At 46.7% G+C, this 13,738-nt stretch overlaps 1 protein-coding gene and 1 pseudogene across 7 annotated transcripts in view; one reads left to right on the top strand and one right to left on the bottom strand.

Annotated features, from left to right (window-relative positions):
• KIF13A (kinesin family member 13A) overlaps positions 1 to 13,738 on the top strand; it is a 207,169-nt gene that overhangs the window by 161,372 nt on the left and 32,059 nt on the right. For all 7 annotated transcript variants that reach the window (XM_044259521.1, XM_044259496.1, XM_044259487.1 and 4 more), the window contains 7 exons: positions 3,404 to 3,566; positions 4,868 to 5,008; positions 5,986 to 6,135; positions 8,158 to 8,319; positions 9,047 to 9,220; positions 11,248 to 11,399; positions 13,402 to 13,534. In XM_044259521.1, coding sequence (XP_044115456.1) covers positions 3,404 to 3,566; positions 4,868 to 5,008; positions 5,986 to 6,135; positions 8,158 to 8,319; positions 9,047 to 9,220; positions 11,248 to 11,399; positions 13,402 to 13,534 — 1,075 coding nt within the window. The remainder of the gene's footprint in view (positions 1 to 3,403; positions 3,567 to 4,867; positions 5,009 to 5,985; positions 6,136 to 8,157; positions 8,320 to 9,046; positions 9,221 to 11,247; positions 11,400 to 13,401; positions 13,535 to 13,738) is intronic.
• LOC122895767 lies at positions 11,641 to 12,490 on the bottom strand (annotated as a pseudogene).

Raw genomic sequence — 13,738 nt, 5'->3', positions numbered from 1 at the left:
TCCCATTTCCCATGTGAGGAAACAGGCTGAGACGTGGACTGCTTCCCCCAAAGTCATTTTTTTAGTATACACGTAGACACATACATTCTGCACTATTCTTTTTGCACTTAATATTTGTGAACATTTTCACTGTCATTAAACAACCACTCCTGTACTGTATTAGAGTCTGAATTTCTTTGGATGACCTAGACTAATTCTTTGAACTAGTTTCACACTGTTGGATACTTAGTTCTTACTAAAATTTTTGCTTTCATAAACAATGCTGCCAAGAACAACCTTGTGCACAAATCACTGTGAACATCATTATTTATCTTCTTATTACAGATTCCTAGAAATAGAATTGCCAGGTCAAAGTGCAGGGAAAATACTAAGGCTTTGGATGCAAACTGAGAGGCTGCCTCCCGGAGTCACTGAGCTCGCAAGTGGGGCCATTGGGATCAAAGCCACAGAAGTCTGATTCCAGGGCTGGGGCGCTGTGGCATCTCTCATGAACAATGAGATACTTAAACAGGAGCCACATCCAGGGAAGATGACCCCTAAGAGGAAAAAAGGAAGATAAGGGACCCCAACCCTGTACACCAGGCTTGCCGTAGTAATGCAATCTATTGTTCTAAAATAAGACAAAAGATGGGGCGCCTGGGTGGCTCAGTGGGTTAAAGCCTCTGCCTTCGGCTCAGGTCGTGATCCCAGGGTCCAAGGATGGAGCCCGCATCGGGCTCTCTGCTCAGCAGGGAGCCTGCTTCCCTTCTCTCTCTGTCTGCCTCTCTGCCTACTTGTGATCTCTGTCTGTTAAATAAATAAATAAAATCTTTTATAAAATAAAATAAAATAAGACAAAAGAGTCAGTGGCATTTTCCCCAGGAGCTGCCCCCTCACCTGTCTGGATACTGAAGTCTGAAGATTTATCCTGCTTGTAAGCCATTACTCTTCATCTTCTGTGCCTGGGTAAAAGAGGTGAAGGTTATCAGATAGTGCTTTTTCTGAAGCGCTGTCCTCTCTGACTTCACTGTGAGCTGGTGGCTTTCGTCTAAGCAATAGCGGGCTTGGAAGTAATTGTTGTGATTGGACCCACTGATACCTTTCTATTTAGTCTCCCTAATTACTTCTCTTTGTCCTGAAGACTGTAAAAGACAAAAAAAAAGGCAACCAAAAAAGTAGATTGTTTTTAATGATAGTATTTTTCAGTGTAGTGTTAAAAATTTGTTTCCACTTAATTCCAAATTGATTTTCTTTGAGGCTCCAGTTCTGAAGAAGGAGGAGGATAGTAAGGATGATATTTTGGGGATGTCATCCGAGGAGAGGAGAATGGTTGCAATATTGATTTCACCAGAGTCACTGGATAAGATTAAAATGTTGTCAGTGATGGATCATTGTACTAGCTGGGACTCTTACCTAAATCAGTGTGGGTGTGGCTTGTGAAATACTGAGGGACTCATACCTAAGTAAATATTGAGGGGCTGAAAATCGAGCATATGTCAGAGCTAGTGAGATTACAAAGAAAACTGGAGATGTACTGTATTCTTTGAAGAAATTCACAGTGTAGTGTAGAGCAAGATACAAATATGTGAAACGTACATCGTAATAGTAAATTAAAGAACAGTTTCATCCAGCAATAGGCAGTGTTGCAATTGCATAATTATCCCTTTGTCATTCATCCCTGCTCTGAAGAGAAACTTCCGGAAGCAGGTAATCAGCCTCATTCCCTGAAATGTCCCAAGTGCCCAAAACAGTGGTGTGTTTGGTAGGTGCATTGTGAGTATGGAATGTGTGAGATTCCCGAACTGATAAAATGAGCAGGTGCCTGGGCAGGGAGCACAGGAAGGGCTGTGGTGGTTAGTAGAGGGTAGGACCCTGTTCTGTGGAGCCTTCTGCAGCAAGTTCATGGGGAAGGAAGGACTTCAAGTGAGTTTGAAGGGTGACAACTGGACAGGCAGACAGGAGGTGGGAAACGTTTGGAACTGGCAGGTTGGCATAGACAAATGGGAAGCCGTGGAGAAGAGGAAGATGTGTTTGGGGGATTACATAAGAGCAGTTTTTGTTTGGCCTAAGAGGTGATTACAGAGGAGGAGAGCAAGCTCAGTCCAAAGATGTTCTGTAGGTGCAGAGGAGGTTTTGAACTGAGGACTGACCTGAGAGAGGGCAGGGGTTATGTGGCTGGGAGGGAAGAGGGAGAACCCGGGGGCTGTGAGGTCGCTGGGGAGGAGGGGTGTGAACCAGGAACTGGGAGCTATGAGAACAACAGAGAGATTTAGGAGATATTTCAAGGAAGAATCAACGAGGCTTTTTTTCTGGATGTTGTAGAGAAGATAAAAGATAGAGCTGGCTGAAAGAAGTCAAGTTTGGATAACTGGGGAAAAAATGGTGATATCATTTAGTAAAACCAGGCAGACAGGATCCGTGTGTCTTATGGGAGGGGTTAACTTTTATTAACATCTTTGCAGTGTGCCTCCTGTGCCGCTTCTACGGTGATGAGAAAAGGAGCAGGGATTGAATGTTCCAAGCTCCTCCTGGTCCTGTGAAGTAAGGGCAGAAGGCGTGTCAATGGTAGAAGAGAACAGCTAGATAAGGCTAGATAAGCATTCTGTTAGTGTGGGTTACCTGTGAGTCCATCTGGAACCCAAAAGTACTCTTCCTTTCATTCACAGTTTTGGGGTATCCCACAATGGGCCACACACTTGTCCAGGAATTAGGTGTAATGACAAACAAAGACCTGGTTCTCGCCCTGGCGTGCCTGCAGCTTGAATCATTATACAAATAAAGGAGCAAGTCTAACTAGGACGAATGCCGCTGAGACAGAAGACGTGGGGCTGGGAGAGCATGTAATAGGGTTTTGACCTATATTCAGAGTCAGAACATGAGGGAAGGTCTCACCAGGAAGCACTGTTGTGCGGAGTTGAAAAAGTTGAATTCCTGCTGCCACAGAAGTCCCCACTTCTGGCCTTTTATCAACTGAAGAAACCGTGTGAAACGCTTTCTCCTTATGGACTCCAGATTTCTCTCCCCTCCCCAGCTTCCCTTCCCCCAGCCGCATAAACACACGAGAAGTCATAATCAGTTCTTTTCCCTCAAGAATTCCTTTATTGGTTTTTTGGCAGCATCATACCAAAATCTAGCAGTTTTCAAATGTTAGAGGATTTAAAAAGTCAAGTCCCTTCACATATTTTGCTTCTCATCAGTGGTGGCCAATAGGGAGCCCACAGTACCCTTGTGGGAGGAGGGAAACATTAAAAAAAAAAAAAAAAGCCACCAAACAACCCCCCACTTTAGAAAAAAAAAAAAAGTTGAAAATTATCTCCAGAAAGGAGTTTTTCTACCACTTTCTAATAATATGACTCACTTAGAACCAGAATTACAGTTTCCTTTTCTTTCAGATTTTCTCATTTCCTTGCTCGCTACCCTGCAGGGACGAACTCTTCCGGCAAAGCCTGGCAAAGCTGCGTGAACAGCTCGTGAAAGCTAATACCTTGGTGAGGGAGGCAAACTTCTTAGCTGAGGAGATGAGTAAGCTCACTGACTACCAAGTGACTCTGCAGATTCCAGCTGCCAACCTCAGCGCCAATAGGAAGGTAAGAGTGTTTTTAAAGAAAACGAGAACAAAATGTACTTATGTACCATAAGATAGAATATACACCAAAGAACATCCAGAGAACATATACAACATACATCTAAACACCATCCATGAGGAGATTTTGATGTGAGCCAGAGTATTTATTCTTCTTAAGACTTCCTCTATATATTTTTAAAATTTTTTTAGATTTTACTTATTTGAAAGAGAGAGAGATCACAAGTAGGCAGGGAGAGAGGAGAGGGGAAAGCAGGCTTCCCGCCAAGTAGGGAGCCTGATGTGGGGCTGGATCCCAGAACCCTGGGATCATGACCTGAGCCCAAGGCAGAGGCTTTAACCCACTGAGCCACCCATGCACCCCAGTACCTTTCTTTTATACACAGAACAACTTTTTGCAGTCACTGGGAAGTTTACCATCATTTCAACTTGAAGAATTTTTTTTTCCCTTTAAGGACAAACTTCAAAAGAAGAAAATTTTCACCTGTTTATGTTTCCCTCCCACAAGCGAACTAGAAATGAGTTAGGGAGTATTTCATTCATCTTTCTGCATTTTGCTCCTTGACCAAGCAGCTCTTTGAGAAATTCTTCTTAAGTCCACAATCATAGAAGTTTTTTAAAAATTGATGTGTTTTTTGCAAAAGGATGCTTATAATGGCCTAGTGGCAAAAATTTGAAAGAGCTGTGATGTCAAACAATATCATAATTTGTCAGATGAATGGTACATCCAAATAACAGATTTCTATGTTGCTATTAAAATTCATGTCTGTGAGGGGCCCCTGGGTGGCTCACTTGGTTAAGCCTCTGCCTTCGGCTCAGGTCATGATCCCAGGCCCTGGGATTGAGCCCCGTGTGGGGCTCCCTGCTCAGTGGGGAGTCTGCTTCTCCCTCCCCACCCCCGCTCGTGCTCTCTTTCTCTCTCTTAAATAAATAAAGAAAATCTTTTTAAAAAGAAAAAAAATCATGTCTATGAGGAATATTTAACTACACAAGAAGATATTCATAATATAAAAGCTGTGGAAAGAGGATCAGGATAGGAGATTTACAGTTTTGTTTGGTTCTGCTTATGATTAAAAGAAGCATGTGCATGGATATACACAGAAGATTTCATCAATCTTTCTGCATTTTAGTTGGGAATAAGCCAGCATATGCCTAGGTGGTAGAATTTCATCTTCTTTCTGGATGCATTATGCATCTTTTTCAAACTTGTTGCTTGACAATAACATCTATTGCTTTAACAATCCAAAATGCTGTGACAAGGCTCATTTGGTTTGTTGCGTGTTTTTGTTTCCCTTCCCTCCGCAGAGAGGAGCCATCGTCAGTGAGCCGGCTATACAAGTGAGGAGGAAAGGAAAGGGCACCCAAGTTTGGACCATTGAGAAGCTGGAGAATAAATTAATTGACATGAGAGACCTTTATCAAGAATGGAAGGAAAAAATTCCTGAGGTAAAAGAGGCAAAATGTCAAGGAGATTTGACCATGTTGAAAGGGCAGAGTGTAAGTGTTCTCACCATCAAAATGCATACATGCGTGCCTGGGAATATCTACAGACGTGCTTTGGACATTGATACTAGAAAGGGACGTAGCAGTGACCTTGAAAGGGGTCTGAGTTGAACTTGTCATTGAACATGCGATGTCCACATGGACAGGAACTGAATGAAGAGAACACATGACATATTCCTAGTCGGCAGGGTTTTTGCTGCATTTCAGGTGAAATGAAATAGAACAAAGTGATTCCAGACTCTTTGGTCAATGTGACAAACCCACACGTTTGGAACCAGCTTGGATTTCATATTTGTTCATGCTCCCCCAGCTGTGATCATGCTGGGGAGATTACAAAGAATAATTCTAGAAAGCACAGTCCATTTCTGTGGATATTAGTAATGGACAAGGACCCTCGGTGAGGGAAATGAGGCAAAGCAAAGGGAATGGAGTGTAAAATGGCTGTACGCGGGGTGCCAGAGGGAAGAGAGGCAGTAACTAAGAAAGACCTCTCCACACAGACATCATGTAGCCCCCCCAGCTATCAAGCCCCTTCCACATGCTACATTTTATTTTTGTAACATGATTGTAATTTTGCTTTTTTAATTTTTTTTGGATAAATGCTTTCTCTTTTAAACATTTTTAACTGCTAGGTTTTTTTTTTTAAAGATTTTATTTATTTATTAATTTGACAGATAGAGATCACAAGTAGGCAGAGAGGCAGACAGAGAGAGAGAGAGGGAAGCAGGCTCCCCGCTGAGCAGAGAGCCCGATGCGGGACTCGATCCCAGGACCCTGAGATCATGACCTGAGCCGAAGGCAGCGGCCTAATCCACTGAGCCACTCAGGCGCCCTTTAAATGCTAGTTTTAAATAATATTACCCAAGTTGGTGTTTTGTTTCCTCCTCCCCTCCCTCACTGCCCCCCTTCCCACCCATCAGGCAAAGCGTCTCTATGGGAAACGAGGTGACCCTTTCTACGAAGCCCAGGAGAATCACAACTTAATTGGCGTGGCTAATGTGTTCTTGGAGTGTCTGTTCTACGATGTGAAACTTCAGTATGCAGTTCCTATCATCAGCCAGCAGGGGGAGGTAAGGCTAAGCTGTCCTCAGAGGAAACAGTTGAAGGGGGTGTGTGTCTGTCTGTCTGTGTGAATCCAATTTAAGTTATGCTCTTGAAGCAGATCAGGAAACTACAGTGAATAGTCAGGATCACATTCTTCTCTGCTCTTATTAATAGAAACTATCAAAATTAAATCTTTTTTTTTAAGATTACAAGATTAAAATCATGTAAGAGTATTCTAACTTTTTAAAAAATTTATGGTTCACAAGTTTTTTTTCTTTGTTTTAATCAAGTTAGAAATCCTTGGGAAACCAGAGTCCGCTCCATCCCCGTTTATCTCCCTTGATGTCTTATGTTTGTAATAAACTCAAATTCCTCCCCGGCCCCTACGTGGTCTTCACAAGATACAACTTGGGAGCGTTATTTTGAAATCTAAAGTATTCCAGGAAAACAAGCTTAACATCTTCTAAAATACAAAAGAAAACAAAATGGTTCCCATTTCTGTTATTTACTTGTATTAACCTCAGTGTAGGCCTAAAACATTCTAGAAAAATAGTCAAGTTCACACTTTTTTATTTTTATCCGTTTATCATCAACTGATATTTTTATTTTAAATTTAGCAACAACACTGTTTTGTCACTTGCCTTTCCGTAACGTACACACTTGAAATACTTAGTTATTGCTTGTGGTCCTTAGGGCAGCCTGTGGCCTGGGATGCCATTCTGCCCACAGTGACCCAGGAAACAGAGCCCAGGTTCCCGGCTGTGTACGTGCACAGCTCATGTGCCGCGTGTGGTAGCCCCCCTACCCCCTGCCCCGGGGACGTTCTGCTCTAGAAGACCAGAGGGCTGGAGGTGCTTTCTCCCATGTGAAAAATGGCCATAGCTCTTGTGGCAAAGGAGTGCAGTGACTCTGCCCTTAGTCGGGGCTTCTTACGCCAGGGTCTGGGTGAGGCTTTCGTCCCTCTGCATTTCACTAAAAATGTAGTAGATCCTCAAAAACCACTGAAAAAAAAATCTTGAGAACCATTGTCTTCAAACCAATTTTTCTCATTCCCCCTCCTTGAACGGCTTCCTCCATATTGGTCTCACTCGTTCAAGACCATCGACGAATTCCTCAGGTCTCCGCTGCCAGTGGAAGTTGGGTTCGACTACCTTTAAAAAAGAGCCTTACTATTTAAGACGACAGCAGCACCCGCAGAACGTGTCACCTTCACAGCTCCGGCCGCTGCAACCTTACCCTGTGTAATGAAAGAAGCTGGGCCAGTTATAGCCCTGGAGGATGCCAAGTGCAGGATAATCCTTGTCCTTTAACTCAGTACCGTGCACCCAGCGGCAAGGGGGACGCGGCTCATCTAGAACCTACCCAGAGGACCACCAGGATATTGAGGACATGTTAAGCCTTTGGGGGAGGGAGGAGCATTTTTAAAGAAGGGTCTCCTTATAACTTTGTCCTTGTGTTTTTCGTTCCTCCTGGGATGGCTCTCATCCCGTGGAGCCCGCCTCTCCCCTGCTCCCGGAGTGAGTCCCATACCCGTGCTCTGCTCCCAGGAGAGCAAACGCTCCAGGAGCCGGGCGGCCGTGCCTTCTGGCTTACTGTTGTGAAGGTTGTGCTGCGTGCAGTTCCTGGCACACGGTTGGTTCCTGGATCGATTTAACCAATGACAACTTGCACATATCTCTGTGCCATTTGTCCCCAGATTCCCACGGGGCAGGTGTTTGATAGCAGAGTAAATGAATGAATATATATGAAGTAAGATAAGCCACTCCGGGTAGAACATGATAGCTGCCTTTACGTCCTTCTGTATAGAGGGATGAGCATGAAGATGACTCTAGAAGGGAGGTGGCAGAGAGGTGAGTTTGGCTCTGAGTCAGGCAGGCTGATAGTTCGGGCAGCTGATGGAACGGACTGGCTGCGGAAGGGGTGAGCGTCCCGCCACCAGAGCTGTCCCGGAGCAGTGGCCCGGGGATCTGGGGGCGTGCTGTCTGTCCTCGGTCAGGCTAGTGCCACGGGACGCCGTTAACCCACAGGCTCTCTGGTCCCTGCTGCAGGTTGCCGGGCGTCTCCACGTGGAAGTGATGCGCGTGACGGGGACCGTCCCGGAGCGCGTGGTGGAGGATGACTCTTCGGAGAACTCCAGCGAAGGCGGGAGCCTTGAGGTCGTGGACAGCAGCGGGGAGGTCATCCACCGAGTCAGGAAGCTCACCTGCCGGGTGAGAGGACGGGGTGGGCGGGCAGGCGCCGTGAGGGCCTGCGTCACCCGCAGCAGTTCGACAGAACATCTTGGGAGTTTCTCCTGGAGCGTCGTAAATGTTACGCTTTGTGGCCATAAATACAGCGGCAGGCAGTCCTTTCTCCAGAAGTAGAGCGCACTTTTTGATGCCAGGGGATGAAATTTTAAAAGTCCATGTGCCTTTGGCGAGCAGGAAGCGCATACTGTTCAGTGAATCATGCTTTTCCAGTAAAGGTAGCATCTGTCAGAGACTCAGCCACTAGGAACATCTGCGAGGCTGTGTGCCTTTGTGCCCGGGCTCACATGCCGTCGTGACGGTCGAGGTATAGACTGATGATAAGCGGGACCCTTCACGTGCCAGATGTTTTCAGATGTCAAACGAATAACCGATTTATGTATTTCGTCTCTGACTCTTTTTTTTTTTTTTAAGATTTTATTTATTTTATTTGACAGATAGAGATCACAAGTAGGCAGAGAGGCAGGCAGAGAGGGAGGAGGAAGCAGGCTCCCCGCTGAGCAGAGAGCCCGATGTGGGGCTCGATCCCAGGACCCTGAGATCATGACCTGAGCCGAAGGCAGCAGCTTAACCCACTGAGCCACGCAGGCGCCCCTCGTCTCTGACTCTTAAAATAGAAATACTTGAAGGAAGCATGCATTGGGTAATGTCTTTATCAGAATTATTTTGCTTTTTATTTTTATCTCTTTAGGTAAAAATTAAAGAGGCAACTGGGCTTCCCTTAAACCTCTCAAATTTTGTCTTCTGTCAATACACATTCTGGGACCAGTGCGAATCTACAGTGGCGGCCCCGGTGGTGGACCCCGAGGTGCCTTCCCCTCAGTCCCGGGACGCCCAGTACACCGTGACCTTCTCTCACTGTAAGGTATGGGCGCTGTTACAAGATGGGCTACATGGAGACAAGGGACCTGGGGCCGTTCAGAACTCTTCTTGTACCTTAGAAGCTGCCCCACAAGAATGTTTAATAAATGTAATATGTCTGTTGCACTTTTTAACCTCAAAATGTGCTTCAATACAAATTGAGATGGGAAGTGTTTAAAATAAAATCTGAAAGGCCTCTCATTGAAGTCTTGGGCCGTAGAGGTGTAACAACTTATGATAGTTTGTACCTATTTAGATAAACTTTTTTCTGTGCCCTCCGACTTTTATCTGTGTGTGATGTTCACACAGCAACGGGCGTAGATACAGTCTCTTGCCGTCATGCATGCCTAACGTCTTCAGAAAGGTTGTTTTGTTTTGTTTTTTAATAAAAAATATGGTCATTTTATGTATATTGCAGAATTATACCCTTTAATGTATATGAACCTCTTCTCACTCTTTGGAATGTGGGATAGCACACTTAGCATCTCATTCTAAGGCACCATGTGAGTTTCTAAAGAAAATGTCAATAGACAAGGTGAATTTTTGGTGGCTTTTGGTTGGCCCCCTCATGTGACCCATCAGTCACCTTCCTGGTTTTTACGTCAGACAGCCCACAGGTTGTTTCTGACAGACACATGCTACCTTCTGTTGTAATTTTATTTTTCCTTGCACAATCCTTCCCAGGTTCCCAGACCCCTTCCTTTGGAAATTGTGCTTTTTCTTTCTGGCTCTGCACCTATCAGATTTCACATAGGTAAAAGACTGTCGAGTCTCTTTTTCTGAAAACAAATGATCCACTTTTTTTTTCTTTCACCTATATTCACCAAGTCTGTTTCTCAAAATCCTTATTAATTATTTTTTGGTTATTGTTGCCTAAATACTCTTCTAAGCAGTCCCCATCTTTCTTTGGGTCCACAAAGCTATTCCTGTGGAAGGATGAACCCTGAATTTTAAGTACATTCTAATTAACCACTGGTTTGACAAATGCTAGTCGCAGAGACCTGGAGTCACTGGGACCTTGATTCACTGTGTGACTTTGGGGCGTTTTCATCAATAAGATGTATAGATGGTCCTAATGGATCATTAGTTTGTTTTCCTTCTAAAATTCTGGCTCTATCTCCGAATACAATAAGTGAGAAGATAAGTAGTAAAATGTTAAATCAGTAGAGCATGGATCTTTCCAGAAATGAGAGCTGCAGCATCGTCTTCACCAGAGACATCACGAAGATGTTGCTGGAAAGACCCTCAGCTGGGTCCCCCACCTGCCGCTTTGTTCTGGTGCTTCCGTAGGGTGCTTCCATACTCCTCCATCCGCTCAGCCTTCTTTTCCTCGTGCTCCTCTGCCTGCGTTTTGTGACGAGGAGCTGGGGCGGGCGGGTTTGAGAGCGAGAGCACAGAATCATGAAGATAATCACAGGAAACTTAATTCTGTTCTTGGTCTCCCAAGCCATAGCAAGGAGCAATCAGACATTCTTTTTTGGGATGTGCTGATTAGTCTGCGGCGGCGGGTGGTCTGAGTGGTCTTGCAGAACGGCAAGGAACCAGATGTGGGGGACACGGACTCGCTTCCGCACCTCCCAGGCACTGGGATGCGGGACAGGACGCTCCTGTCAGTGTCTACCCTGATTCAACAACAGGGTTGCGTCCAGTCCCTTCTTCCTTGCTAGTCTGAAGAGCCAGTGTTCCGGGTCTTTGCAGCAGCACAGGTGGTTTTCAGGTTGGGATCAGAAAAACCACCTCCTCCACTCTGAAGAACAATCTGAGGGGTTTGAAGTGGCGGGGGGGTGGGAGGTTGGGGTACCAGGTGGTGGGTATTATAGAGGGCACGGCTTGCATGGAGCACTGGGTGTGGTGAAAAAATAATGAATACTGTTTTTCTGAAAATAAATAAATTGGTAAAAAAAAAAAAAAAAAAAAAAGGAAAACCACCTCCAGAGCGGGTCCCTACCCCACGGAGAGGTAGAAGGGAAATGTCGCAGACCGCTCAGTGCGTGACTCTCGTTGCCCTTCCCTTGCTCCCGCTTGCCCCAGGACTACGTGGTGACTGTGACGGAGGAGCTCCTGGAGTTCCTGTCCGATGGAGCCCTGGCCATTGAGGTGTGGGGCCACCGCTGTGCGGGGAACGGCAGCTCCATCTGGGAAGTTGACTCTCTCCATGCAAAGACGAGAACGCTGCATGACAGGTGTGTACTTGACCGAGCGGACGCGGGCTCGAGACTGGCACGAGCCCAGAGGGTAAGAGGAGGAGTCCCCAGCCTGTCTCCTCCTCGGCAAGATGGGAACGATGAAAGGGCATGGAGGGTGTTTGTTGCGGGAAGGGGAGTCTTTTCAACAAACCGGACGGAAACAACCTCCTGTCTGCCTGGGTCAAAACTAGCCTTGACCTTAGATTTGCACGATACATGAAGTGTATTTTGAGTTGTATCAGAACCTTACGTGTGAAATAAAACTGTAAAGCTTATAGAAAGAAAAAAAGAACCCAGTAGGATAGTTTTCCTTTTTTCCTTCCTTTTTGGAAGATTTTATAAAAGTCTTTATAGAGCAGTACTTGGACTCGGGGTCCGGCTGCCAGGGAGCCCATGCTGTGCTGCGCGAACAGGCTTGGGCATGGCAGGTGCTCCGGCTTCCCGCCCTTCTGTTCCACGGCGGAGGTGGGGAGCAGTGTCTCATTGTTGGGGTCCCAGTGCTCACATGGTGACACAGAGACCTCTAAGGGCCCGTCTCGTCCTTGGGTCCCAGGGAAGCACGATCTTTGCTTTGATGCCTGGCACAGCCCGTCTGAGCAGCAGGTTATAGGGTTCCCAGTAGAACCATCAGCCCGGCCACAGCCCTCTGTCCTCAGAGTTTCCCGGACACCAGACCCTCACTGTTCTTACTGTTCTTTGGCCCCACTCTTCACGATGAAGCACTGTGCACCGGGGGCCGGCCCTCCGCACAGCAGGGTCTCCTGGGAGCTGGTCACTCAGAGACCTGGCCCGGGTGTCAGCACACAGACCTCCCGTGGCCAGCTTTTTAGCATAAAGCGCTCCACTGCCCTCGGGGAAGTCAGACGTCTGCTGAACCACCCCAGTCGGCTCTCAGATCCACCAACCCTTTTCACCAAAGGCTTTGTACATCTGGCGGCCAAGATCATGATTTCTGTGCCAGTTCCTATAACTCGTACCTCAGCTCCAGGGTGGGCGTGCTCAGCCAACTCCTGAGGGAGAAACTCGTTCCTTCGAGCTTTGAACATGCCGTTGGCCACAAGCTTCCTCTTCTTGGGAATTTGCCCCATCTTCCTGCCCAGGAGGATACTTTCTTGGACATTCAATCCTCTGCCTCTTCCGTGACCTAGCAGTCTACTCCTGGCTATTTCCCCAAGAAAAATGAAAATATAAGTCCATAAATAGACTTGTTCACAGATGTTCGTGGCAGTTCTTGTAATATTCCCACACTGCCAAAACCCAAACGTGTGAGAACGTTTGATAAACAAATGGTACTACTGGTCATGTAACAAATATTACTCGGCTCTGATAACAAGGAAAAGGACTGTGGAAACCCATTTGAATGAACTGCAAAAACATCAACTGAACCAGAAAGGTCAGACCTAAAAGAGTACACGCTAGTGATTCCCTCTCTGTGAATTTCTGGAATAGGCAGAACTAATTCCTGGCTGTAGGGCTGCTGGGGGCTGCTGTGGGTAATGAATGGGACGGGGCATGAGCAAACTTCCAGAGCAGACGACGGGGCAGTGACAGAGCGGTGTGCCTTTTCACAGCTCGTCCAACTCCACTTGAAATGTGGACATTTCACTGAATACATGTTTACCTCAGTAAAGTAAAGAGGACGACGCCTGGGTGACTCAGTGGGTTAAAACCTCTGCCTTAGGCCCAGGTCATGATCCCAGGGTCCTCGGATCGAGCCCCGCATCGGGCTCTCTGCTCAGCAGGGAGCCTGCTTCCCCCTCTCTCTCTGCTTGCCTCTCTGCCTACTTGTGATCTCTTGCCTGTCAAATAAATAAATAGAATCTTTAAAAAAATGAAGAGGAAAGACTTCTACCACACGGTTGTTTTGAGAGTTAAATAGACGGACGTGACAGCACGAGGCCCAGCCCGTAGGAAGAGCTCAGGGGATGGCGGCTCATTCCTGTGGCTCAAAACATCGCTGGGCAGTGACATCGTCGTCCACTGGGACGTGGTTTTGCAGGTGGAACGAGGTGACACGGCGAATAGAGATGTGGATCTCCATTCTGGAGCTGAACGAGCTGGGGGAGTACGCGTCCGTGGAGCTCCACCAGGCCAAAGACGTCAACACGGGCGGCATCTTCCAGCTCAGACAGGTGCTGGGCGCGGTTTGGTTTGTTCCGTGTTTTCTCGTTGTCCCACTCTCGCGCACCCTTTCTGGAAGTTTTCTAATTACGGGCTTCTGTGCTCCCTGGTTCTCTCTTCCTTGACCCTCTGCCCCCATCCCCTTCTTGCCATTCCCATTCCTGGCGCCCCCTGGTGCGTCCTGCCCACCCTCCCCCCACCGACGCCCCCGCCCT

This window comes from Neovison vison, chromosome 1 (assembly GCF_020171115.1).
Source record: "Neovison vison isolate M4711 chromosome 1, ASM_NN_V1, whole genome shotgun sequence".
Lineage (NCBI taxonomy): Eukaryota > Metazoa > Chordata > Mammalia > Carnivora > Mustelidae > Neogale > Neogale vison.
Note: the sequence above shows the minus strand (reverse complement) of the source record. Positions and strands in the feature narration are given on the sequence as shown.